Source organism: Melanerpes formicivorus, unplaced genomic scaffold, assembly GCF_026170545.1.
Source record: "Melanerpes formicivorus ecotype bairdi unplaced genomic scaffold, bMelFor1.0.p_v2 SCAF_26, whole genome shotgun sequence".
Taxonomy (NCBI): domain Eukaryota; kingdom Metazoa; phylum Chordata; class Aves; order Piciformes; family Picidae; genus Melanerpes; species Melanerpes formicivorus.
In genome coordinates, this window is record NW_027142378.1 from 11,690,539 (window position 1) to 11,718,406 (window position 27,868).

The window sequence follows — 27,868 nt, forward strand, 5'->3', positions numbered from 1 at the left end:
GGATGGCTAAGGAAGCTGGGGTTGTTCAGCCTGGAGAAGAGAAGGCCCTGGGGAGACCTAATAACCACCTTCCAGTACCTGAAGGGGGCCTACGGGAAGGCTGGAGAGAGACTGTTTGCAAAGGCCTGCAGTGACAGGACAAGAGCAATGGCTTCAAACTAGAGAAGAGCAGATTTAGACTGGGTGTTAGGAGGAAGCTCTTTACCGTGAGGGTGGTGGAACACTGGAATGGTTTGCCCAGGGGGGTGGTTGAGACCCCATCCCTGGAGATACTCAAGGTAAAGCTCACCAGTGCTCACCAGTTGAGGATGTCCCTGCTTTCTGTAGAGGTGGCTGAACTAGGTGACCTTTGGAGATCCTTTCTGTGATCCCATGACCTCTGATGCCGTAAGGCTGACAACTTCAGGAATGAAGGAGGGTACTCCTCCACTTCAAATATGAAAAGTATGATTTTCTTTAGGATTCAACAGCAGAAGAGCAGGCTGCACAAAGGCCTAGTCAGAGACCCTCTGGTATTGTTTATGACAGGGGAAGAGTCCAGCAGAAACTGGTCTTTCAGACTGGCAGCTACCAGTGCAGGGAAAAAAGCCATCCTGTCATCTACAAACTTGGCACATGTACTCTTGAAAAAAGAGGATGATGCAGGTTTCTACTCTTTCTCTGTGAAATAGTCTTACCAGAGCTCATCCTTATTAGCATTACAATATTTGACAGGGTCTGCTGACTAGAGTCTTGCTCATTGGCAAACTGAGGGACAAAATTGCTGCTGTAATGTGATCATATTTCTACTGAGTCAGTAATGGAAAGAGAAAAAAACCAAAACCTAGAAATACTGATTTTGAGTTTCCTGGTTTAACTATTTAAACACACAGCTCCTAGCTTGTGGAGACCTAGTTATGGAAGCAGTGACTGCTGTGACACTGCCTGTGCTGCAGCTGCTGAAATGTTTGTCTGTTTGTTAGTTCTTCTTTACTTTAAAAAGCACTAACAGAAAATCCTTCAGGGAACAAAGGATCAGTTATTTACAAGTGGCTTCACCAATCAATCATCCAACATCCAAGCTGCAGGTGCTATTTTTAGTACTATTAACTACATAATAATTGAAATTGATTACGAAGTCATACCCCTCATTACACTGCTGTTTATTTTTTTAAGCTATTGTCAAAATATTTTCATCAACCAGAGGCACATCTTCTGATAGGGAAAGGTGATGAATCATCTCCTTAGCTCAGTGCTACTACTTTATAGACCAAAGATGCTGCAGTGGAGCCATCCTTACGGTCATTTTCTCCACCTGAAAAGGCACTGTGTTGGGAGCAGTGACAAGTCATTCTCCTTCTATATATAAGTTCTGTGGTGACCAAAGTGCAGGTCTGAGTAGCAGAGATGACAGGCTATCAAGCAGATCAAATACTGCAAAGAGGCAAGCCTTGTAGTTCAATTTAACAAAGCCCTTAAGCACAAGCTGAAGGTATTTGAGTAGCCCCAAGAAACACAGAGAAGTTCTTTGTGCATTTATTGTCACACAGCAGATACTGGTCCTTAGCAGGACTGAGCCCCACAGGAGACTTTTTCCAGTAACCAGCTATGCTACTCTTCCGTGGGGGGTTGAAGTTACCCCCCCCCCAAAATAAAATGGCCAGACTAGCTCAGATGGAAGAAGACAGAGCTGTATTTAGAAGCAAAAGTAAAGTCTAGAAATATGGAGTGCAACGAATATGTACCAAATAGACAATGCTTACACATATTTACAATTCATACACAAGAGCCCCCCTGGACAAAATCAGGGGGTTACCAACAGCTTCCTCCTTTTCTTCCCTCTTCCCCCCTGTACCCAGGACAAGAGAGAGAAGAAAAGGGAGTAGCTGCTAGTACTTAGCCACAATGAAGAAATGCAGCCAAGGTCAGCAAAGGCCAAGCAAAAGCTACCAGCTAGTATCTGCTAGAGCAAAGCAGCAGAAAGAGCAAGAGTTAGTTTACACAACCCAATCTGTGTTAGTAATCAGAGCAATGGGACTAGTTAGACCTTGGTAATTTATTTACATTCTACCACTTTCTACTCAAGATTTGTGGAAAATTTCCTAGGCACAGCCTAAAACTGCCACATATTCCTACATGATGCACCCCCATTGCTGCTCCCAAGGTTTTCTCCTCCCTGAGCTACATGGCATTGGCTTAGGCTTTAATTATGAAGATAATTCTTTAATATAATTCATCTTCAATATAATTAAGAGTTTGCAAAATGTAGTGTTACTCCCCTCCTGAGCTTGTTTCACGAGCTTGCAGCACAGGCTCTCAAGCTGCTGTTGGTCTGTGCTGCTGGTCAAACACTTGCCTGGATCTCACTCAGAAATGCTCCAAGTAGAGGCAAACCTCACTCTGGCTGTTCTGCTGGCCCCCACCCCATGCAGGAAGTGCAGAACATCCACCTACACAACAAGCACTTGTTTTCTTCAAGCACACAGAGTGGGGCAGAAGTGGCACACCATTATTTGCTTACACAACCACCCCAGCTGGTGTCTCTGATCTAAGAAAGGCCTTAACATCTTTGTTAAGAAACCCCCAACAACCAAACATTAAAATTCACTGTGCTTGCTCTCATACCTGCAGTGAGCCTGCCAGACACAATGCACAGCTGCATCACCTTGTGACAGTGCCAGACTTTAAGGAACAGCCCAGACTTAAGCCTAAGGTGCTTTTTAAATCAGATGATGAGAAACTGGGAGCTACTTCAGCAATTTCACCAACAGGCCTGTTGCAGAGACAGCTGCTCTAAAAAGAAGCCATTTCCCATGGTCTGTATCCCTTCATCCAGGAAGCCCAAGAACAACAAGAGGAGAATAGCTGTTAGAGACCAGAAAAGGGAGTAGGAAGTTTTATTCATTGTTTGTCTGGGGTGTTGTTTGGTTGGGTTTGTTTGTTTTTTTTCTTTGAGAAAACAAACCAGAAAGTGCAAGGCTTTGATTACATTGCTGGAGCGAGAGAGGGTAATTTATTGCTCACTGAAGTTTCTGCAGTCTGCACTCTGAAAAGTTGTAGCCATGAAGAACTGCTCAGTAACTCAGTTTAATTCAAGGAAATATTTGGCTTGCTGCCAGAAGTAGTACACCAAGGAATCAATCAAGTAACAAACAAGCTGGTTAATTTGTGCAAGTGTTTAGGTCCTTCCTGCTGCAGCCCACATTAACAGCTTCACACTCCGGCTTGGTCTTTGGTGCCCCACTCTCCCCAAGAGTTAATGGATACACCATTAAGTAACACCCACAGTGATCAATTTGTAGGAATGAAGTACAATTCACTGGCCTGCTCACAAAGCACTCTGAAATGTATCAGATCACTTAAGGGCACTGTCTGTAATTTGTGGGTATTCTCATACAGTTATTTCCTATCTCTTAATTCAGGGATATTCCACTCAATATGGGAAAAGGTTCTTCCCCTAAGGAGGTTGCAGAGGGACTATTTCTAAAGGCCTGCAGTCACAGGACAATGGGCAATGGCTTGAAATTAGAGAAGATTAGATTTAGACTGGATGACAGGAACAAGCTCTGCACCATGAGGGTGGTGCAATATGAACAGGTTGTCCAGGGCAGTAGTTGAGGCCCCGTCCTTGGAGGCATGCGAGGTGAGGCTTGACAGGGCTCTGGGCAGCCTGAGGTAGTGGAGGATGTCCCTGATGACTACTGTGGGGCTGGACTAGATGACCTGTGGAGGTCCCTTCCAGTCCAAACCATTCTGTGATTCTGTGATTCTGTGATTCTAAGCAGTGCCTCATCTAGCTGGAGGTCAGTGATTTCAGTGACACTTTGTCACTTGCTGTCTAATGAAAGGTGATGATCACTCAAGCACTGCCTCTACCCCAGTACCGTGTTATGGCTTGCTTTACCTGTCCAGACAGAGGGTACCTACTCACCCTAAGTCAGTAGGAAGCTTCACACAGCACTCATCCATGACAAACTCCTGAAACAGCTCAGCTGAGTACATAAGAAAATACACATCAATACTACTGAAAGCACAGCAGCTCTGGTAAGACTTTGTGTAGGGATCTCTCAGCACTGCAAGGAAAACATTGAGCAGCAGTGCCCAAAGCTCCATCTGTAGTAAAACAACTCAGAGTCCTCTTATGGGCCTACTGGACAACAGAACAGGAGGGTTTGTGGTCATGGAAGCCCCACATTCCATTTCTAAATTGTCAATCTTTTAACCTTTACTTCTTGAGTGATCTTTGTTTTCACAGCAATCCAAGCACCTCAAACACTGCAGATGTCCATATTCAGTTGAAAACAAAAATTGCTTGAGTCCTTCAGACAGCAAACAACTTCCATTAGCCGTTTGCTCTACACACTGACCACAAAGAACTGCCTGCAGCAGGTGACACACCAGCCCTGGAACAGCTAGGGGCATGTTTTGGTCAACCCTTTCTTCAAAGCCATCATAAATACCTGAAGGGATCCTACAGGAAAGATGGAGAGGCACTTTTCCTAAGGGTGTCCAGCAACAGTACTAGGGGGAATGGTTTTAAGCTGGGGCAGAATAGGTTAAGACTGGATCTTAGAAACTAAGTTCCTCAGTACAAAGGTGGTGAGACTCTGGAGCAGGCTGCCCAGAGTGGTGGCGGATGCCCCCTCCCTGAAGGTGTTCAAGGGCAGACTGGATGAGCCTTGAGCAACCAGGTGTAGTTGAGAGGAGTCCCTGCCCATGGCAGGGTGGCTGGAGTAGATGATCTCTAAGGTCCCTTCCAGCCTGAGCCATTCTATGGTTATCACTGATTTTTCAGAAGGTTTACAGGTAACTGGAGTCCAGATGTTTTGTTCCCTAAGGAGGTGATCAGTGCCTTCAGAAAGCTAAAACTTTCTACACATCTATTCATCTTCCTCCATGGATGGGTAAGACAACTAGCTACTTACACTGCACTAATATTCATCCTGAAATAGATGTCCTTAAAGAAACCTGCTATTAAGAATGCTAATTGTTGCTGTTCACTGAGCTGCTGGCACTAATTGCAAATGCTTTGGCATCTTTACCAAGTAGTCATTTTTAGAATCTGCTCTTGCTTAACAGATCCTTCTTTGGCTTGGTTAGTCACTGGAAAGGGGATTGCTTTAGGTGCCAGCCACAGCTTCTGAATTAAGGTGTATCAAAATACATTTCATAGTCTCTTATTCTATGCCTCTTGCTTTTAGCTTTTATTTGATAAAGCATAGAGTAATTAAATTGTCTAAACTGGTAATTCCTCAGCAATATTGATTGGCCAATGACATGGTAACACTAAATCATTGCCCTCAGGCATCTGGGTAGAGAACCCAAAAACTACAGAATTAAAATGGGTTTGCACTGCTGTGTAAAGGGGCAGTGAGGCAACCTGGAGCATCTCTTCTTTTCCCTTGATCTAAGAAAGTTCAGTATGTGAAATTCCAAGCTCTGTATGTCACAGTCACCTTTCAGCTGTGATCTTGTTAACATGCAGGACCAACTCAGGCAGGTAGGTAGAGCCTGCCCCATGCAAACCTGCAAAGCTGTAATCTTTTAGGGTAGTCAAATATAAACCACCTTCTGCCTCCTCACCAAATACTTCCACACCCTCAGGAAAAACACTAAGAGGGGAATTAAACTTCCATCATAATGTTGTTTTTAAATGGCTTTTTTATTTCTTCAGTGCTCTGAGTAAACACCTTGAAACCAGAACATCCTTAAAAACCTTCAGCTGCTCAGAATCAATACCAGCCTTCTGCAGCTTGGGCTTTTCTCTGATAAACAAAATTATTGTGGCAGGTGAAAAAGAGTTGTGACCTAACCTTTATTATGCTGTTTATGTGCTTTGCAAGGCTCCCGATGACTGCCGGAGATGACTATCTCTGGGACTCAGCAAAATGCTTCCTTCATTACCTGACCTTTCTACTTGCCCACTGGAGACACACGAAAGCAGCAAGATGACCCCCACTAAAAGCAAGGTACAAAGTGAGTTATTATAGCTCTGTCCTGCATCAGCTTTGGTTTTTCTTTAACACAGGCAATGCAGGCAACAAGCCCTCTGGTTCTGCTGTTTGAACACTTCTTCAAACCTGGAGAAGTGTATTCATCATCTTGTTTATACCAGATGAATCTGAAAGCCTCTCACAGGAGAGTGGGAAGTTTTGCTCACAGCCATAGATTAGGAAGAAGAAAATGCAAACACAAAACAATGGCTGAAAGCTCAGTATTACCTTTTTGAATCCCTAAGGAAATGCCATGTAGATTGTGGTGTTTGTTTCTCACACCTCTGTTGTGACACAGCAGCGTTCAGCTAACAAAGCTGACTCTCGGCTGGGGTTGCAAGTGGTGTGGAGCACTAATACCAAGTCAAGTCAATTCATTTGAATGTATATTTTCCCCATTTTAGCAGAAGACAGACATTTGTATTTATAGGGAAGGGAAAAGACACAAGTCAAGCATTTCTAGATTGCTTGCACTTGAGAGACCAGAAAGACTGTGCCACTGAGACTAAAGGGACTTAGGGGATGTAGGAGAGTGATTTCCTCACAGAGAGAGAAGCAGAGAAATGGGGTCTAGGACTGAAGATCCCAAATGGACGAGAAGATACTGCAGTACATTCCCCAGCAGACCTGCAAGATCACACAGAGGGCTACATTCTATTACTCCACTCAGAGCACAGCCTGCCACAAGCATGTCTGCAGAGTGAGAGAACATTTCAGAAGTCTGGCCATAAGCTTACCACCCTCTCCAGCTCTCCCAGCATGGCCATTTTGATGTTCTGTTTCATCACTGTGCTCTCAAAACAAGCAAACCAAGAGAACAGATGAAACTTCAGGGATAGCTTCTAACTCATAATTGAATGGCTGATTATTCATTAGAATCTAGGCAAGTTGCTTGGGGCCTCCTAAACAGGCATTGCATGGTATTAAAAAGAATTGTTCTATTAAGAGATACAAACCAGAATTCTCACTCAGTAGCTTGGTTTTATCACTGTAATCTTCTTTGGTTACTTTGAGGAGGATAAAAGAAGTGTGCTCAGTTTAAGCTGCTATGAGAGAAAACTGGAGGATTACACAGCTAAGCTCATAGCTGTCCCTCCCCTTCAAGGGGAAGCTCCTGTAGTTAGCTCTAAGGTTAACAGCTCCTGTGAGGCAGATTTCACTTCTGAAGGCACGTCAAGGGGAACACTTCTGACAACACTCCTGCCCAAGGTAGGGGGGGTGGAACTAGATGACCTTCAAGGTCCCTTCCAACCTAAAGCATTCCATGAATCTAGGAAACACCTCTGGACTAGTGCATGCAATTGTGTCTTTTCAAACAGCAAGCATTAGTGCCAACACATCCTTTACAGATTTGCACCTAAGCAGCTCAAATTTCTTCATAAAACCAAGGACAGAAATACTCAAAATTGATCTTCTCTTTCTTTGCCCAATTTTTTCTGCCTAGATCAGGCAAAATGGTCAAACTGTACTCATGTTTAACTTAACCTGCCCTGAGCTCCTGACTGAATCATGACACTTTCTCTATAGCTGTTCCCCATTACCAGTTTTTAATTTCTATTTAATTAGCCAGGCTTTGTTCTCAGCAGGAGTCACAGCAGTGAAACCTCTGCTTTCAAAGTTCTGTGATTCTTTTAATGTATTCATTCAAGTGTATGTGTGTAAGACAGCTACTGCAACACAACAGAGTGTCACTGATGTGAAGAACAGAGGAAATGTTCCAGCTCTTGTGCATTTACTGATGCTTTTAACATCATTTCACAGAACATGTCTGTATACAATCCCACACAGAATCACAGAATTCTATTGGCTGGAAAAGCTATCTAAGATCATCCAGTCCACCACCAACCACCACCTAACACCACCATGGCCATCAAACCACATCCCGAAGTGCCACATCCACATGTTTTTTGAACACCTTGAGGGCCGGTGACTCCACCCCCTCCCTGGGCAGCCTATTCCAATGCCTGACCACTCTTGCAGGAATGAGATTTGTCCTAATGCGCAATCCAAACCTCCCCTGGCACATGATGATGTCTATTTATTGTAAGCAGACCCAGCCAACTTCATGACAGAAACACTGTAGAGTAACAGGCATCTAACTATTAGTACTAGTTAAGGTGAAAGAGATAAAAGCTCTGAACAGCTAGGAAGAAACTCACCTTGAGATATCATTAACTACACTGTGCTTTGGTTTCTCTTTGATGACACGGAGAAACTCTTCTCCCAAGTCTTTAAAAGCATATCAAATGACTTATTTAGGGAGAACATTCTCAGAGCTTCACAGGTAAAGTACTAAAGAAGATTTATTGTAACAACTGGCAACGGATGTAATTAGACTAAGGTTGGCAAGGAGTGGCAGTGTGCAGCCAAATGGCTGCAAGGTTTACAGGGTCTTGCCAGCACTCCTTTATCATACATCATATTCTTATGTACAGGGCTGTAGGTGTGAGATATCACTGGCATGGTAAGAAAATATGCAGACAACAGAGATGGCAGACAGGCTGGGTAATAAAGCTATCAAATAACAACCCATTAATTTAATATTCTTTGTACAAATATGAGTTATCTACTTCTGAAAAGTTCAGTTGGAGAACAAAGTCAAACACGACACATGGGTGGATGTACACAAGCATTGAGGGATAAAGTACACTGTCCCTACCTCACAGAGGGAAAATCCACACACCCTACAAATGGATTCTCATCAAGAGAAGTCTTTTCCTATAAAAAGGTCAAACACAGCCAAGAGCTGGATGCACATCCCTGCAGCTGTCCTTTTAATATGCCTCTTATCTCACCAGCGAGCCAGGATCCCTAAGAGCGAGAAAGAGACCATTTTACAGCCCATTTACTCCTCCTTGTGTAAGCCTTTTCTGGACACACTCGTTGAAGTACATTAGTCACAGGTAAGCAGTGAGCCATCAGAGCATGCTACCATCTGATGCACACCCAGATTCATGTTTCCTTTTTTTGTCCAGCTTGGGGAGCAGACTGCTTCAGGTTGAGCTGCACACAAGTCTTCACTGAATTAAGGAATGAACAAACAAGGTTTCCAAAACCAACAAACCCACGTGCTTCTCCACAGTCAACAGAAGTACCTACCTACTCCATAAACAAACATGCTGTCCCACAGCCAGACAATAATTTGCTTCTTCAGAGCAGGCTCATTAAAGGGAAATCATTCTTCAATAACAAAGCCCAAGTGCAGTACTAATGAGAAGAGGAAGCTCCAAATGCTAAGAACACCTGATCCATTTCTTGTACTGACAGAGTGTGAGCTGGAATCCGACCCCCATATATAAAGGCTGTTTTGTTTTGGTTGGTTGGTTTGTTTTTGTTGTGCTGTTGGTTTGTTGGGGTTTGGTTTTGTTTGCCACAGCCCAATAGACTCAGGAAGCAAATTTGGTTTGCATTTAGTGTATGAATGTGGCATAAATTCCTGTGGAGCTGGGCTGATCTTCAAGGTCAATTTCAACCCAAGTGTTGCCAAGTTGAGTATCAAAGTTAAACCTCAGCTGGAACATGCAGAACTATTCCCTGTAAAGAATATTTTTTATCATAAATCCCTCTCTGTTTACCAATAACTTTGACAGACATCTCTACAAATCCACATCTCTCTTATTTGCAATAAGACTGAGGAATAATTTTCAGTCCTTGTGCTGCTTCTAGACCTCACTTAATCCTTCTACTATCTCACTTGTGGTATATAGCTGACCCTGCAGCTCTCACACAACAATTATTTCCACTGACTCAAGGGCTAAATCTGTAGGAAGAATACCACTAATAGAAAACAGAATCTTCCTTTCATGAAACACACATTCCAAAGTGCCTGGATACCTGTGGTTTATCTGAATGCTGATACAGGACCTCACCTACAGTGCTGCACACAGGTCTGGTGGCCCCCACATAAGAAGGACATCAAACTGCAGGAGGAGGGCCAGGAAAATGTTCAGAGGGCTGGAGCACCTCCTCTATAGGGACAGGCTGAGAGGCTTGGGGCTGTTCAGCCTGGAGAAGAATACCTGAGTGGGCTACAAGAAAGCTGTGGAGGGAGTTTGTGCAAGGGCTTATAGTGATAGGACAAGGGGCAATGGTTTTGAGCGAGAGGAGGGCAGATTAAGACTTGAGGTTAGGAAGAAATTCTTCACAGTGAGGGTGGTGAGACACTAGAACAGGTTGCCCAGGGAGCTTACAGATGCTCCCTCCCTGGAGGTGTTCAAGGCCAAGCTGGATGAGGCCTTGAGTAACCTCATCTAGTGCAAAGTGTCCCTGCCTATGGTAGTGGGCTTGGAATGAGATGATCTTTGAGGTCCCTTCCATCCTAAATCATGCTATGAGTCATACCACAGCACTACCTTTTTAAGGATCAAATGTTTGCAGGCTAGGATCATACACATTCCTCTCCAGCATGAAAAAGAGGGGGGGAATAAATGTTTGGGTCTGCAAGATGAATAAAATTGAGACAGGTTCAAACCCATTTTTCTTCCAAAGCAGAAATTCTGAGAAGACAATTCTGGATTTTTTTTGGAGACTCACTCTGTCAAAAACTCAAAGCCCAGGCAATAGTTTACTAAGGACAAGAAGAAATACCCTGATCTCTTGTTAAAAGTCACAAGAGACAGATCAGTCTTATGAGATCAAGGCATAGCCTTGAACCTAAAGAGTTAATGTGAGGGGAAGGTGTTTTGCTGGCCTGGTAGGAGCTCAGCTCCTCTCCTTACATTGTATTCAGAGAGAATTCCACACCCCACACCCCCAGTTTTAAGGGGGCATCTTAAGCATTGCAAACCTTTTTTCTTCTCCAAAGTCCTACATGAAAAAATAACTTCTCAACTACCTACTCCTTGCCAGCCCCCAGTGATTTATACTCCAGTGTTTTGTTAATAAAGTGATCATCTGAAACAAAATATTTTTAATTATCTTTTATTATCTGCCTCATCCTTCTTTGTCTCAGGAATCATGAGTTAAAGTCAGCAGCCATTTGATAATCCTGCAGTTCATTATCTCCCCTTTGCTAATGCACTCAGTGCCTTTGCCTTGATCCATTTCTCCAGCAATAATTAGAAAAATCAAAGCCACATTAACACAATGTGCAGATACTTCTTGCTTTGGAACTTATGTAAGAGCTTTGGAACTAATCAGTGGCTGCTTAGGACACTGTCCTCATTCATCTCCCACTTCCTCTGCCACCCTTCATGAAAGTTTAATCTACATTTTCCATTAAAAAGTTGTTTCACATTTGCAGGGCTCCTTCTAAGGGCTTTTTGCCTGCTTCTTATTAGAAATGGTGGTTGTAGCTCCCCAAATTCTCCCTCCCACTGAAATTTTTATCAAGTAGCTGTGTATTTCCATGCTCCTGATACCTTCAGATAACTGAAGCAGAAATTCCCTTTATCTAGAATCACAAGGCACATGATTTATGGCTGTTTTGGTTCATCTCAAGTTTATCAGAGAGGGAAAAGTGTCTTTCACTGGAGCATGACACACACACACCTCCACACAGCTGCAAAGCAAAAACTTCCTTCAGCTACAAACTCTGTCACTGTAAACACAAACTGGATTGCCTAACCTGCCTCCTTCAGAAACACTGCCACACTTGCAAGATCTCCAGTTCCTCATAGATCACCATAATAGACTGCATTACAACAGACTGCAATAGTGCATTTGCTGCTGTAATAGAATGTGAAGCATCATAAATAATTAAGAATTAATCACACTTGTCAAAATAAATAAATGCAGGCAGTGATGCAGAATGCTTCCATTTTTTATAGCATCTTTTTGCTTATTCATGAATTAAAAGAAGCCCAGTAATCCACAATGGAGTGCACCACAACCAGGCCTGATTCACATCTCAGCAGTGGAAGTTTTTCTGTCAATCTCTAGCACAGCAGTGAAATTTTAACCTTAAATCTCTGATGCTGCAGAAAGCAACTTAAGTTTGACTTGGACACATTAGTAGCTCCACCAGATCTTCATGTACCATGCAGGGCCTAGCTGACAGATACACCAATTCCATCATCCACTACTCCACTTACTAGTTGGGAAGCGCAGTCTGGAGTAGGAGAAGGAAGCCTTTTAGCACTAAATTGAACCAAAAAATGACCCCACAGAGTGAGCTGATAGCCTCCCTTTTACAGCTTTCTATAGACAGTCCTGCAGCTTTCCCTAGCAAACACAAGAAATGTTTTGCACAGCTCAATACCATTCACCAGGCTTTAACAGAACAAACAATATTAAACATCTAAATAGCAACTTTTCTCTGACTGACTGGTTTGAGCTGCAGCCCTTAGTGTAACTTCCCCCTTTTTCATAAAGAAGAATAAACTGGGCTTGAAGGTGAGGGAGGGAAACACCACCACACCAACCCTACCAGCACAGACCAAAGATCCATTCACTTCAGACATCTGGCTCTGAAAACAAACAGGTGTAGCTATACAAGAAAGAACATAAGAACAGGGAGAGTAAACATTTGGCACTTCCCTTCTTCAGCATTTTGTGAGCCAGAAAAAGTAGTCTTGAGAATTCAGTAGCTGTAACTATTTTCTTCCCTGCACATCCCCTGTCAATGTGCACACCCATAGAAGGTTCAAGCACCAACAATAACTTATGGGAAAACGTTTCAGTTTTACTGTTTGTTACAGAGGTGTGCTCAAGGGCAACAAGGCTTGTGAAGGGCCTAAAGGACAAGTCCTGTGAGGACTCAGCTCAGGAGATCACAACCTGCTCAGAATCCATCATCACAAATGGCAAACTCTGACTGCTTCTCCCACCACCACAGTTCAAATAATCCACACTAAATTACACCTGTCACTATTATCCAGTTAACCATCTTTTTTCCATTCCTTGCAAACCAGACCTCCAATCTTTTATCCTGAATAATTTAATACCAAATTTTGCCACCTCACCATTTATCCCTACTCAGAAGACCAATGATTTGTGTGACACCACATTCTGCACATGTCAAGTGAGTGGAGCACTCAGATGTGACTGTAACCAAGTGCTGAGACATCTGAAACTAGTTCTTCCTCTAGGTAGCCTGATCCATGCTGATTTGTTCAGATTCCCCGAGGCTGAGCTGTGTTCTACTGCAAGGACAGTACCAAAGTTATTCCAACAGTAGGAGATCTGCCAATGATTTCCTACTGAACCTTTTACAGAGAGTGAGATGAAGCACAATGAATCATAGCCAGGGCATTTGTCTCTATCAACGTCTTGACATGACTTGATAGCCAAGTGACAAGGATGAGCTAAACCATCCCAAAATCTAGTTATGCTATCTGTTTATCTCTGTGCATTGCAGTCTGCAAAGAAGATGAAATGAGATTGAAATAATTGGAAGTACAATTTGCAGGAAACAGTGGGGGTTGGAATTACTGTGCTTAATTATTTCAGATTGAAACAGACCACACAACTCTCTGTGCCAAGCAGCTGTAATTAAAGTGATTTAAAATAGAGAGATGCTAGCTCCAAGTGTTGATTTTCAAATGAGTCTTCATACACACAAGAGGAACAGCCATCTACAAGTCACAGACCTACACCTCTGCTGGGGGGCTCCAGAGAAAATTACCACTGACCACATCCAAGGAGCCTGAGAATTTACAAAACCCCCAAATGCAACAAACAAAGAAGCAAAAAAACCCACTGCAGATGGCTCTCCCTTGGCACTCCTCATATCTAGATTCCCTCAGTGTGACACTGGCCTGGGCACATGTCCCTTGGAATGGGAGAAAACAGCAGAACACAGGCTTCAGCCTCAATAGCCCATATTCCAGATGAAGAGAAACCCTCAGAACTTAGGGTTTAGAAATGGAATTTTATCCCAGCAGGACACTGCAAATCAAATGCTGGAATGTGTCCAAAGAAGGGCCACAAGGATGAGCAGAGGGCTGGAGCACCTCTCCTGTGGGAACAGACTGAGAGTTGGGGCTGTTCAGTTTGGAGAGGAGATGGCTCTGAGGAGACCTTATTGTGGCCTTCCAGTATCTGAAGGGGGCTGCAAGAAAGCTGGGGAGGGACTTTTTAGGGTGTCAGGGAGTGATAGGGCTGGGGGGAATGGAGCAAAACTATTAGTGGGTAGATTCAGGTGGGATGTTTGGAAGAAATTCTTCACCATGAGGCTGGTGAGACACTGGCACAAGTTGCCCAGGGAGGTGGTAGAAGCCCCACCCATGAAGGTTTTTAAGGCCAGGCTGGATGTAGCTGTGAGCAACCTGATCTAGCATAAGGTGACCCTGTCCACGGCAGGGGGTGGAACTGGATGATCCTTGAGGTCCCTTCCAACCCTGACAATTCTATGATTGTAAGGACTACCCTTGGTTTTGGGCTTATAGGTCCAGCCAAGTCTCCCCTTCTTCTGCTTTGACAGACACATAAACTGAACACAGAGAAAGGTCTAACTTTACTGATCAGAATCCAAGAGAAACACACATCAGCAACATGCAGCACTGCAGTGACCCAGCCAGGCCCCTCCTCTGCAACAACACATTTATTTCCCCAGGGCCTTTTCCCCCATTTCCTTTCCCCACTCCAGGAAAAGGCCAGCTACTCAATTCCAGACAAGCAGGTTGGAATTCCTGAACTTTGGCATCAGCCAGCTTGCAGTACAGTTCAAGCAAAAGAGGAGACCACCACCAGGCATTCGGACTTACCTCAAACTTTGGCTTAATTGCAGTAATTGAAGATGTTTGCACGCATCATAAATGTGGTCTGCTTTACACATGACACAGATCCCATCTAAATGACTTGGGTTTGCTGATGATTCAGTGCCCAAGCAATGGGCCTTAAAAGTTAATTTACAATGGCTCTCTAGAGGAAAGTACCATACTGGTGATATGGATGAGAAAATACAATTAAAGCCTTTGAACAGAAGTGAAATGGAAAGGTTTCCTCAGTGTTTGCCTGAAAGTAGAAACAGCCATAAGCAGTTTGACTGCCAAGCTGCAAAGGCAATTGCTGCCTCTGAGGCTGCCTACTAAGGAAAGGATCCTTTCACTTGCAGCCTTCTGTATTAGAGGCTTCTGGAGTCAGGGACTGTAAGCAGACCTTTGAATTAAATAACCAGTGATGAATGTATGCTGCAAGATCACATCTCATCTTTCTTTAAACTTATGCACACATGCAGCCTCTGTAACATTAATTCATGCATCTTATTACCACAGTTTCTTCAGGTATGACATGAAAAATATCTCCTCTTGCTCGCTCTATACCTGGCACCCACTAACTTCACAGTTGCTTCCTAGTGCTCTTTAATGTGCATTTTTATAGACCTCCAAGTCCTATTGTTGCAGGCTGTTCAGCTTTTCCTAGCATGGAAAGTCTTCCATCTCCCTGATAATCTTTGTTGCCCTTCTCTCTGTGCTTGCCTGGACAAAGCTTGTAGCCCTAACTCCCCTCTTTCCACCTTGTAGCTCCATTCTCATTGCCACCCCTTGACCATTACCAGAAGAGTTTTCAAGCAGGTGTCACAAAACATCAGAAGGGATATTAAGACTTTTTCTGCTTTCCCAGGAGAAAAGCAGCAGCACAAATACATCTAAAAGATTTTTCAGAACTCATAATCTTAAAGAAATACTCTGCTGTTCAAATATATGATCCTGAGCAAGGAAAATAATTCCACAGGAGCAAATTTCCTTCCAAGGAAGGAGAAAAGTCTGTTGCACTCCCCTCTTTTCAGGCTTCTGAGCAATCTGCAGAGATGGGAACTTTTTTCTTATGTTAAGAGCAAAACCCATCTTTTGTTTTTTTACCAAACACAAAACCTGGGCACAAGGATAGTGCTGAAAATGGTCTGCAAATACACAAGCAGTAAACAAGATCCCAGAGCAGAGGTAAACCCAGAGTGTATTTTGTTCGTCTCTTCCAAACACTGAGTGACCTTAAACACAGGCACCTGTACCACACTGTTCTCATCCAAATGTCATCCATGGTATGGGTCAGCCTGACTCAGATTTCACACAATACTGTGTTGGATATTTTGCTTCCCATGTATGTGATAAGGATTGCCTTTGGACAAAAGCCACAGCTTTGGTGTGAAGAATTACTCCCTGTACTGCTTGCATTCAGCGTCTGCTGCGGTGAAAGGATAACAGTGTCTTATGTATTGTAGAAGGGTAAATTTGTGTGGGAGGGGTTTTGTGTGGTTTGGGGTTTTGTTTCTTTGGGGTTGGTTTTTGTGGGTTTGTTTGGGGTTTTGTTTCTTTCTTTCTGTTGGGGTGTCCATCGTGGGGGGCATGGGAGCGAGTTGGTTTTTTAACCTAACCACTACACTGAAAGCATTACATAGTCATATTCATCTTACCTTTAGATGTATTCTCAGAGTGATCTCTGTCTGGCCCATCTGGGAGGTTTAGCTGTGAGATTTCCTCTGCAGTCAGTCTGAGCCAGGCATTGTTGGGGGTTACTTGATCTTTCTGGGGAAGGGAATATTCCAGCTCACAAGGAGATTCAAAATTGCAGTCAAATACTAGGAAAAGAAAACAGACACAGGACATAGCAGGTTAATTAAATCCATCTTCCTCTCTGCTGGAAGGTGTGCTTGCACTTTGGTTTTATACTTGAGTTAGTTAAGGCTTGCTTTTTTCCATAGCAAAGAAATGGAGGAAAGCCATAAACAGACAGGCAAAAATGTGTCCAAAATGGACGGAACAAAGAGGTCCATTATGGAGGTGGCAGCAAATCAAGAGGAAGGCCCCAGAGCCAGTAATTCCCCTTCAGGACAGATAAAAGGGCAGCACAGGCTAAAGAAGGAAAAGCATCATCTAGGCTGGAAGGGAGATTGGTTAGTCAATTGATAAAATGGGACAGAAAGCCAATCTCTTCTGGGTTGCTGGTTCAAATTCAAGCAGGATCATTACTGTGGAAAGACTACTACCAGAGTCATGTTCCATCTCAGTGAGCACAGGACTCTGTAAAGCGAGTCATACATCCTGGGAATATAGGACTTGCTGGTAGCCATAGGGACTGTACCCTGGAAAGCAACCTTCTGACCCCTTGCATTCAAAATGCTTCACTCAGGCAGCAGAAGCTTCATCTGCTGCCGCAAAACTTTCGCCTCCAGGCAGCACAGCCAGCATCTGCCTCCAACACAGACCTTTCTTTTTGAGAGGTTGCTCTTTCAGAAAGCAATTACCCTTCTGGTGCAACAATGATTCACTTCCCAGAGTCCAATTTACTATTACACCATTAATTCAAGTTACTTAACTCACATGCAGTGATAACCTGCCCGGATTTTACTTCTAATCATGAAGACTCTAAGCTTTCTGGAACACCCTGTATGCATTTACTTCTGTCACCGCAGGCAGCACTCAACACAACATTCAGGAACAGAAATAAACTATTTCTGAACTAGCTCAATGCTTCTGAAAAGGCCAGATCCATTGGGAAAAATCCAGCCCCCCAGAAAAAGAATCCAGCTGCTCTTGGGTGCTTTCTACACTGTCTAGTGTCCTGCCATAGCTATACAAGTGGAACAAAGAATCTGAATTGACATTAGTCAAATTAATTCTTTCTTTCTTTTTAAACTTCAATTACATTCTCTATTAAACAGCTAATTTCTTCTTAGTGTGCACAGATTTATGTGGTTCAGCCTATTCTCCTGGGGACAGAACATTGTCTAATCTGAAGGTTAATACTGTTGCCCTCTCACCGTACTTTCCCCAGCTAATCTGCCTTTCAGCAGCAAGCTGGAAGAGGCTGATTCTAGTCATGTTTTTCCCCCAGTTCATATTTGATTTTCTTAATCAGGTGCTTTACCATCTTGAATGTTTTATAACACAATGGAAACCATATCATATAAGGAATCCATGCACACTGCAAGCAGCAGTTACTAGGATTAGGGATATTTGAACACACAAGTCACTACTCCTCTTTAGGCCTCTGTGCTATCAATATAAATTTCATGACACATGAAGCACACTTCAATTTAAGTAGCAGGGAACAGTGGCTATGTTCATGCTCTGCAGTTTACTACTGCAATATCCTATCAAACCTCAAACCACTTAATTCTAGTCCCTTAGGTGTTCCTTAAAAAACAACAGCAGCAACAAAAGGCAAAACAAAGGCAGGATACTTTAACACTGTGAAGTGTTGTGTGTGTTAAACTTTGCAGCAGAGCACAAAAGGACAAAAGAGCAACCAAACACTAAACTGCACATGCCAGAAGATGTATCATCATTGCTCTACAGTTTAGTTACAGGGAACACCTTGAGTAGTCGATTCTCCCAGGCACTGTCAAAAAGAAAAGGGTGTGTGTGTGTGGGGGGGTACATGCATGCCAAAATTAGCTTGTCTAAGGACTTTTTTTATGGAACCCATAGGGTGACAGACAGAAAAGCTCAAGCCAAGGATATGTGGCAAGAGCAACCATTTCAAATCAAATACTTCATTCTTCATTGACTTCTTTCCTCCATCACACTCTCATATCATCCCGAGCTTTCAAGCAGTCACTGTGTGCTTCTACTCCTCTCCCATCCAGCTGCTGGGAACAGAAGCCTTTGTACTCTCTTACCCTCTTGCCCCCAAGCAGCAAAGCCCTTCACAGGGCTCTCGTTTTCCTCCTCCAGTCCTTACCCCCTGACACTGATTACAGTGCCTACAAGCACTCAATAGCCAGCTCAGCTCCTCCATTCAGTCTCACTTTTCAGAACCTCCTCCTCAAAGAGATCTATCAGTCAGTTGTGGAACCCTTTACACAGCAGGCCCCTGACCTACAACTGGGACAACTTAATTGGGGTATGTGATTAAATAAGAGTCATCACACTTAATGTTATGACCCCTGCAGACAACTAAAACCTCTGCCTGAAGGAGGGAAAGTAAAGAGGAAAAGGCAAGTAGCAATACCATTTCCCTCCCTTGCAATGAATAGCCTACAGAGGAAGGGAGATAATCTAACGTGCCTGGTGTGGCCATGCTGAATGGCCTTGACAACAGGTGATTCCTTGAAGGAGGAAAAGACTATTTGGCTCACACATCTGAGAGGATATTGCAATTGGATGAAGACATACCTGCATCTTCCACAGACCTCAATACCCCTCCCACATTGCTGCAATATCTGCACTCCTCATAGGCTGATGTTTAAATTAATCTCCTACCAGACACAAATTGTGCTGCTCTTGTCCTATAGAGCACAGAGGCATTATGACAAAGAAATTGTATCTGATTAACACAGCAAAGCCTAAGGGTAGAGCATCCAGTCTTCCAAGCCTAGTGTTAACTTCCTACCCTCAGGCTTTCCTTCTTTCTCAATGTCCTTCTCTACAGACAATGCAATATACTTAATAAAACAAGCCATTATGTACAATACATATCACTTTCTCACCAATAAGCTGCTCTTGGTGTGGGAGCTCTCACAAGACCATACAAACCACCCCACTGAATAGAGAACCTGGGCAATATTTGATCTGCTGCTACAAGCCACCTGCCCTTTTTAAAGTCTCCCTCCCTGTTTAACATGGTTAGCACCAGATTGGGCAGAGTTACACAATGGCCTTGATGATCTTAAAGGTCTGTTTCCAACAAAAATGATACTATGATTCTATGTTTAGATGAGACACCAAATTTGGTTGTTTTTTCTTGCCCAGCTAAGCACACAAAGAAGTAGCCATGTGCCTCTGAAAGCTGAACAAAGGCCATCCTGCCCTTTTCTGGAAAACAGCAAACACTGCAGGAAAAAGGTAATTAACACAACACTTAGTGATTATTTCTGAAGCCTGCTACCAATATAGATTGGCTAGATACAGAGTTGGAGGACCTGAACAGTGTACCTAGTCAGTAAAGCGGGGGGTTTGTTTGTCTTGGTGTTTTCTAAAGAGGTGTCAGAAAGATTTATAGCCTGTACATGCATTTATGCCACAGCTCTATTGACATTATAGACCCACAGGGCTGTATAGGGATTTAAGCTCCAGCAAACTGTAAAGTCTCTTAAAGTACACTGCATAAAGCCCAAGCCCTTGTCCAATTGTCATTTGCATCTGCAACCACTGGACAACAGACAGACCTCTAAAGAGGAAACAAAAGTGATGCTTCTAATGAAACTAAGGTAAATGCGTTCAAAAAGGATTGGACGTGGCACTTGCAGCCATGGTTTAGTAGTCAAGAGGTCTTGGGTGACAGGTTGGACTTGATGATCTTTGAGGTCTTTCCCAACCTTATTGATCCTATGATTTGTTGAAGAAAAATGGCACATATCCATCACTTCAGTTTCTGGTGTGTAAGAAGGTACAGGATACCAGTCAGAGATTGAAAAGCCAATTAAGTTACTACCAAACTGAAAAGGCAGTGGAATCTATGTGTGTGTGATGATGCTAGAGTCTGGTGAGTGTTTCAATGTATTTATTTTAATCAGTGCACCTAACAGCAATCATTTGTGCACAAACAACTACAGTATCAGGCAGTGACATCTGTTTCCATTAAACCGATTAGAGCTTTCCAGAAAACAAATGACTTCAAATCATTGTATAATATGCCAAAACACAATAATTTGCAGGAAATACTCTTTTACATTGCTGCAGGTCAGATTATGGATCATCACAGAATGCATCAGGTTGGAAGGGACCCTCAAAGGTCAACTCATCCAACTCCTCTGCAGTGAGCAGGGACGTCTTTAACTAGATCAGGTTGCTCAGGACCCCATCAAGTTTGACCTTGAATGTCTCCAGGGATGTGGCCTCCACCACTTCTCTGGGCAATCTGTTCCAGTGTCTCACCACCCTCATAGTGAAGAGCTTCCTCCTTTTGATCATCTTAGATCATTTGTGCAACCACACATCACAGAAATATGCCTCATTTAGAACAAAACCAATTCAATTTAAAGAGATACAAAAAGCCTGTTCTTTTTAAGGAATTAGAGTGATTAGCCTTTCTCCAACTGCCCAACTACAGAGTAGGTTTATTTGTTTCAAATCACATGTTCTTTCAACAGCAAAAATCTTACCAGCAGGTAATTTCCTCTTAGACTGCTCCTTCCTAGCTCTATATGTGTCTGACTTAAAACAGTCCTTTTCACTCCTGGTCTGCTGACTCTTACAAATCATTCCTCCTCTATTACTCTCCACTGGTTCCCCCCCTTGGAAAAGGTTGTGATGGCTTTCTCACCTCAGCACAGACAGGGGAGCGAGTAGTGGTTTCCTGTGGTCAGAATGACCTGCTCAGAGATGTGGATCCTAAGTGGCTGTTACACCTGCTTAAACGTGACTAATTTTTAACTACATCTGTGGATACAAACTCACAACGTAGAGGTCATCTGCAGTGACCACAATTGAACCATAACCTCCCTCAGGAACACCCCTCTTCCAGAGGAACAACCACAGCAGCAGTGTAGGAACAGATACAATCCTCTTGCACAGGATGTCCTTTTTTATACAAATATTGACAGATATTCCTTGTGGAGGGGACATAATTCAAATTGCAGAGTAGAGATGTGCTCTGCTGAGTGAGCTCTGAGACCTCCATCAATACTCACTAACCTCTATTATACTCGTGTTATAAGGCCTATAAACTTTTAATTTATGACAGGGAAATGACAAATTGATTTTCCAGTTATTAATCCTGGGGACAGAGACAGTTCCTAAAGCCTTCACCATTCCCTCTGGGTAGAAAAGGGCACAGGGCATTCAATCTAAGAGTTTCTATTGCCTCATCAGGCCCTTCTGGATTTCTATCCACCAATACAGGGGCACACACGTGGGGTAATAAAAGGAAGCCTGACCCAGAAGCATTCTGCCCCTAAAATGGAGCATAAATAGGAGCCTCTAGTCTCTGGCTGTCAGCTCACCAGCCTGCTTGAACACCCAGGAGGACAGCAAACACAGCCCAGGCCCTCAGAGGTGAGCATTGCCCTGCTGGCAGGAAAAAGGGATGGAATTCTTGGAGAATGGATTGCTAGTGCCAGCTTTCCTCAGTGCAACTGGAGGAACAGCATTGATTTAAGAAGAGCAAATCTATCAGAGGACAGAAGGGCAGAGAAAAACCCCCAAGTGGTAGGAGACAAGGTGTGAGCAGTGACGAAAGCCAGAAACAACTGCGGGGCTGCACGGCCGTGTTCCCGCCAACCCCAGCCAGCCTGAGGAGACCTTCCCATCGGCTCCTCCCGTGGCTCAGCACTGAGCAGGGACAAACTGGCAGCCCGTGTAGAACACGTTGGGCACCCCAGGCCTTACCAACCCTGGCAAATACCTGCCTGGCCTTTAGGCTATCACTCCTGGGGCTGACAAACGTGAGAGCAGCGGCAGGGCAGGACAGGGGAAGCACTCCAAGAGCCCCACGAGCTTGCTCTGCACAGCATGACTTTGGGGTCTACCCTGCCTGATGTGCCTCAGTCACCTGCCAGGAAAGGAGTCAGGAGAGCAGCTGGGCAGCACACCAGCTCCTCTTTCTGCCTTGGGACACAGACTGTGTTCATCAGGAGCCTCCCTGCATTTTAAAGCTACTCAGCACAAGTTAACATATTGCTCTGTGTTCTTCCTCTGCAGCAGCAAGTCACAATCCCACAATCGAGCAGGCCGGAACAGACCTCAGAGATCACCAAGTCCAACCTATTACCTGAGACCTAACACCTCCTGACAACCAGACCATGGCCTCAAGTCCTCACATCCACTCCTCTGACCTTGAGTTTCCTAACAGGAATGCCTCTCTTCCCTCATGGCACCGATGCTTGGTCAGAATGAGCACGTCCCCACTTTCTTTCCCTCACCACACCCAGGCCCTGCCTCACCCACAGGCCCTCAGCCGCCATTTTGTGACCCTCAGGGGCTGGGCCTTGCACAAAGCCTCAGTGAAACCCCAGAGGAGGGCAAGGCAGAAAGGAACTCACCTGGGGGACAAGAGTGTGTCCCTTTTGGCCAAGCAGAGTCTGCAGGAGGACCAAAGGTGTCCTGGTGAGGCTCAGTGAGGCAAATCCCTGGTAGCTTGCTCCAGCTGCCTCAGAGCCCCCACGCCCTTCAAGGCACACCCTGACCCAGGGCCTCTTCCTTACTGTCTGTGCCTTCCTCAGGAGCACCAGAGGTCAGCAGCCAGCCAAGGGCTCCCCAGAGCTCTCCAGCCTTGGAAAAGCAACACTTGGGTTTCCCTCAGGAGGGGCTACTAAAGTGAGACTGCTGTCTGAAGTAAAAAAGCTCCAGGGAAGCAGGCTGAGGGGAGACCCCCTTGATCTCTACAAGTCCCTGAAAGGAGGCTGGAGTGAGGTAAGGGTTGGTCTCTTCTCCCTAGTATCAGTGACAGAATGAGATGAAGTGGCTTCAAATTGTGCCAGGCAAGCTTTAGGTTGGATATTGGGGAACATTTCTTTCCTGAAAGAATGATCAGGCACCGGCACAGGCTGCCCAGGGGGGTGCTGGAGTCACTGTCCCTGGAGCTGTTCAAGAAACCTGTGGCCATGGCACCTGGGGACAGGGTTTACTGCTGTTAGGTTGACAGTTGGACTCAATGATCTTGGAGGTCTTTTCCAAGCAAAACAATCCTATGATTCTATGATGTCACCTGCTCCACAGCAGAATTGCCCCCAGGAAGAGAGCTGCAGCCTGGGTGCCAAGCGCAGGTCCCAGGGCTCTCCCAGTGCCACAAGTGTTTACATTAATCCTGCGGGCAGCGAGCCACAGCCGGATGGGCCACGGCTTAGGGAAGCCTGCAATAATGCAACCATTCATCCCTTTGTGAAAAGAATCTTTAAAATGACAGCATATACTTTATATCTGCCCAGCTCCCCAGTGTGCACCAGGCACTGAATCACCAAAATCTGTGACAGCTGCTTTGTGCAGTGGAAATTAAGCTACAAAGAAGAGGGCCAGGACTCCTTTATCAATCAATTATAGGCACAGTCTTTCAAGACAGCTACAGAGAGAGGTGTGAGGAGGGGGTGTTGGGAGGACAACCAGCAATAGCTCTCATTTTCATTCCTCCTGCTCTGAGAAGTGACAGAGCTCATCCTCCACACAAGAGGTATTTGTCCACCGAGTCTCCCACGCACGCAGCAAAAGCACCAAACACAAACGCATCTCTGGTGCCAGTTCCGGCCACGAGCCTGAAGGACCAGCTGAGAACGACTGTTAGGAAACATGCTCCAGTTGGTGCAAAACACTGGCTGGGGGAACTGTCATGTTTTGACAATTCACGTGAGGGACCTCCTGCAGGAGGTTTGAGACATCTCCAGAGAAAATGAATGCTTGAGAGACAGGGAGGAAAGACATTTGTTATCTCACGGTATGTTATTTTGTTATTGCAAGAGTGTTGAGCTGTCATTGCCTTATTATCTGCAGATGAAAGAGGAGAAAAGAAAAATAGTAACTTCAGAAAGTACAAATTCCCCCCAATCAGGCTTTTTCTTCTTCCTTGCCTATCACAGCCTTCACTTTAGCTAGACAGATACTGCTTTCCCTGTGATTTCCCTCCTCCTGGATTTCAGCACCGCTGCACATGGCCCAGAGAGCACCTAACTGTCAAGCAAGAGTTCCTGCATGTCTAGAGGAGGCTAACAGGAGCTGCTACTTTATGTTTGCTCTATTAATCCGGTGTGAAGAGCTGTTGGTAATTGAAGTCTTATCCTGTTACATTCATAATGCTATTTCCAGAACTGTGTTCGAGTACTAAGATTGCAAAATGGATATACTTGAATTAAGGTAGTTCATCACTTCTGCAATGCCTTTACTAAGAAGGCATTGATTAATTCTACCTCTGGACCATGGTATTTTCCTCATTTCTCTCCTCACTTTACCTCACCTTCCCAACAGGAACTTGTATCATATCCCCCATACTTGGTACTGGGGAGGCCACACCTCCAACACTGTGTTCAGTTTTGCTCCCCTCAGCACAAGGATGACATGGAGCTGTTGGAGCATGTCCAGAGAATGGAAACAAAGCTGGTGAAGGGTCTGGAGAACAAGTCTCATGAGGAGGGACTGACTGTTTAGTCTGGAGAAGAGAAGACTGAGGGGAGACCTCATTGTTCTCTACAACTCCCTGAAAGGAGGTTGGACTGAGGTGGGGGTTGGCCTCTTCTCCTGAGTATCAAGTGGTAGAATGAGGGGAAGTGTCCTGAAATTGTGCCAGGGGAGGTTTAGGCTGGATGTCAGCTCTTCCCTGAAAGAATGATCAGGCATTAGAACAGGCTGCCCAGGGAGGTGGTGGAGTAACTGTCCCTGGAGGTGTTCAAGAAACAGGTGGACATGGTACTTAGGGCCATGGTGGTGTTGGGTTGATGTCTGCACCTGATCTTAGAGGTCTTTTCCAACCAATGGAATTCTGTGCCATGCCAAGCCAAGCGTCACAAACACATTATCAGTCTGGAGATGCCAGTATTAGTCTGATTTGTGGAAGAGTCATACAACAAGCAGTTATGGGAGCCTAACTGCAACATGAAGCTATCTGGCTGGTGCCCTCTTTCTCTCTATCTTCCCTTTTGTTTGAAGTTCAGACTCCCTGAGTTTCACATCAGCACTATTTATGTGGCATCCGACTCCCATGAAGGAAATGGCATTTTGAATGCCTGTGCAGGAGGACTTGAATTCAGCAAGCTACACATGACCCAGGGAAAAGAAAGAAGTAATCATTGATCTGACACCTCACTGAACAACTGAGGTGCCACTGAGCATCAAATACACAGTGAGAATGGCTCCAAATCATTCCAGGGGAAAATTAGCCCAAAGTCTTTTTATTTTATTCCTAGGAAAGCCAATTTAGGAAATCATGAACTCATCACAGATGACACTCCACTAGAAAGCGTGGGGAAAAAAATCCCCAAAATCAACAACCTTGTCAAATTAGTTTTCTGAAGACCTAGAGCTGAGTGAAATTATTAATAAGCTGTTAATAGAGGCCATCCTTTGGATTATGCTTTTAGTACCTATTAAATCAGAGCTGTGAACAATTATGCAGTCTTGAAAGTACCTGCTCCTCCTCTCCTGAGCTCACCTTCTGGAGGTATTTTGAAGCACTCCAGTCAGTTGGTAGCTGAATCTGCTACTTCCTCCTGAATTTCAGTCCCAGGTAACTTTGGCATCCAAAGCACCACCATTTCCTAACCCACCACTATTCCTACACCTCAGCGTGTGTGTGCAAAAAACCAACCCCAAATCTCTAAATCCTACTGCAGAAGTACGGCACAGCCTGAGAGAATTCTGTGCATTGCTTTTGACTTTCCTCCAGTCAGTAGCACTCTCAGCAGCTGCCACCCTACCCTGCGAGGACAGGCTCCAGGTTCAGTGCTGTCGGTTGGCCCTGGGGGGAGGTGGAGGATGGAGCAGAAGGTGGTGTATGAACTGCATGAGAGCTTACACCAGGCCTTAAGAGGCACTCATCATCTGGAACTCCTCTTACAGAAGCTTAATGGATTTTATGTAGTGGACAATTGATTTCTTATACAATACCTATACCGTAGAGAAAATTAATATTCAACCAACCAGGACAAGGAATGAAATATGTGGCTGGGTGCAGTTAATCATGTAAGCCTCAGGACAGAGTTCCATCAGTGCTGCAAATGGGAGATTAATACACCACCATGTATGCAGCAGGCATTAAAAGTTTGTTCTAGCCACAGGAAATAGTCTGAGTGTACCTCAAGGAGAACAAAAGAGCACACAAAAAATACAGAGATATAAAGACTCCTCCTGCCCTCTGGGCTGAATTCCCAGGTGATTCTGACTTCATAGGGGTTTAAGCCTTTATTTTCTGAAAGGAATGTGGATTTTGCATCTCTGAGAAGATGGATGATTAATCAATGCTTGGGTAGAGACAAATCTAGAAACCTCTAGACAAAAGAGAAAAAAACCTGGTTGTGTGAATCCATCACTATCAAGTGTCCTGGTGTGCCAGTGATTACCTTTCAGGACTGCTGCATATAGAGTTAAAGATCTCATCAAGCACTCTTCCTGCCAGAACTACTAGAAGCAGTCTGTCAGAATTTCAATTCTGAGTGAAGGAGCACAGAACTTAGTTTGGCAGAGGAAGAGGGACCCTTCCTTTCAATTTATTCAGCCTTTCCATCAGAGACTTCTCAAATAGCTGAACACAAGGCAAAGGTAATTAAGACAACTAATATTGTCCCACTCTGGCAATGTCAGTCAGTTAATTAGATGGCTTCCATCAGATGATTAGGCAAACAAAGTTTTGACAGAAGTTTTATTGGGTACTCTGTAATCACAGTTGCTCTGGAAGCAGCAAAGAAAGCTTCTGACAGAAGTGGAAAACACTCTAGTAACAGTAAAGGACTGGGGGGGGTTATTTCTGCTGATGGTTTTTTGCCTGATTTGGGATTAATCACTTAATCAGAAGGCAGGAATGGTCCTGGGACAAGGTTACTCGCCTGCAGCTTGGGTGGTTTGACTTTGTCATCTGCCATGCTCTGCCAAGCCCCTGCCTGACCTTCAGAGAGCTGCTCAGATCCAGAGCAAATGATCAGCTGCTGCAAGGCACTGTTCATCCCTCTCATGGTCATGGCACTTCTGGACAGAAATCTACATTCCTGGGAAGTTTACTAATAAACACCCAAGTGCACATAAGCTGCAGGTATGCAGAGGAAGAGAAGGAAGTGTTAAGAACTGCCCTCTTAGGCTTGGGCTATGCTTACAGGCTCGACCCAAACCATTCCATGAATCTACTCCATGCCCCCACAGCAGTGCTCTGCGTGCTGTGTATCTGAAGTGGCAGGAAGCATGTCCATATAGTGATGCTACAGAGTTCCAGCCTGAAGTGCCTGACTTTGAGGGCTACTGCCAGCTCTTTCATTTAAAGGAATTCTGCCCACTTTTGGAAATGTTGAAATGCAAAGCTAGGAAAGGGAAAAAATTCCTCCTGCTTCTCTTCAAGATTCTCCAGCAGTTTCAAGCACATGGCCTGAATTATGCCTGCTGGTGGAGAGTGAAGACTGCATTTGGTGCAGCATCTTACCAAATTCCTGCCTTTCCTTGCAGAAG

General features: G+C 44.4%; 1 protein-coding gene across 1 annotated transcript in view; it reads right to left on the minus strand.

Annotated features, from left to right (window-relative positions):
* ALK (ALK receptor tyrosine kinase) overlaps window positions 1–27,868 on the minus strand; it is a 319,074-nt gene that overhangs the window by 208,762 nt on the left and 82,444 nt on the right. Inside the window, exon 3 of the mRNA XM_068153686.1 lies at window positions 16,267–16,431. Coding sequence (XP_068009787.1) covers window positions 16,267–16,431 — 165 coding nt within the window. The remainder of the gene's footprint in view (window positions 1–16,266; window positions 16,432–27,868) is intronic.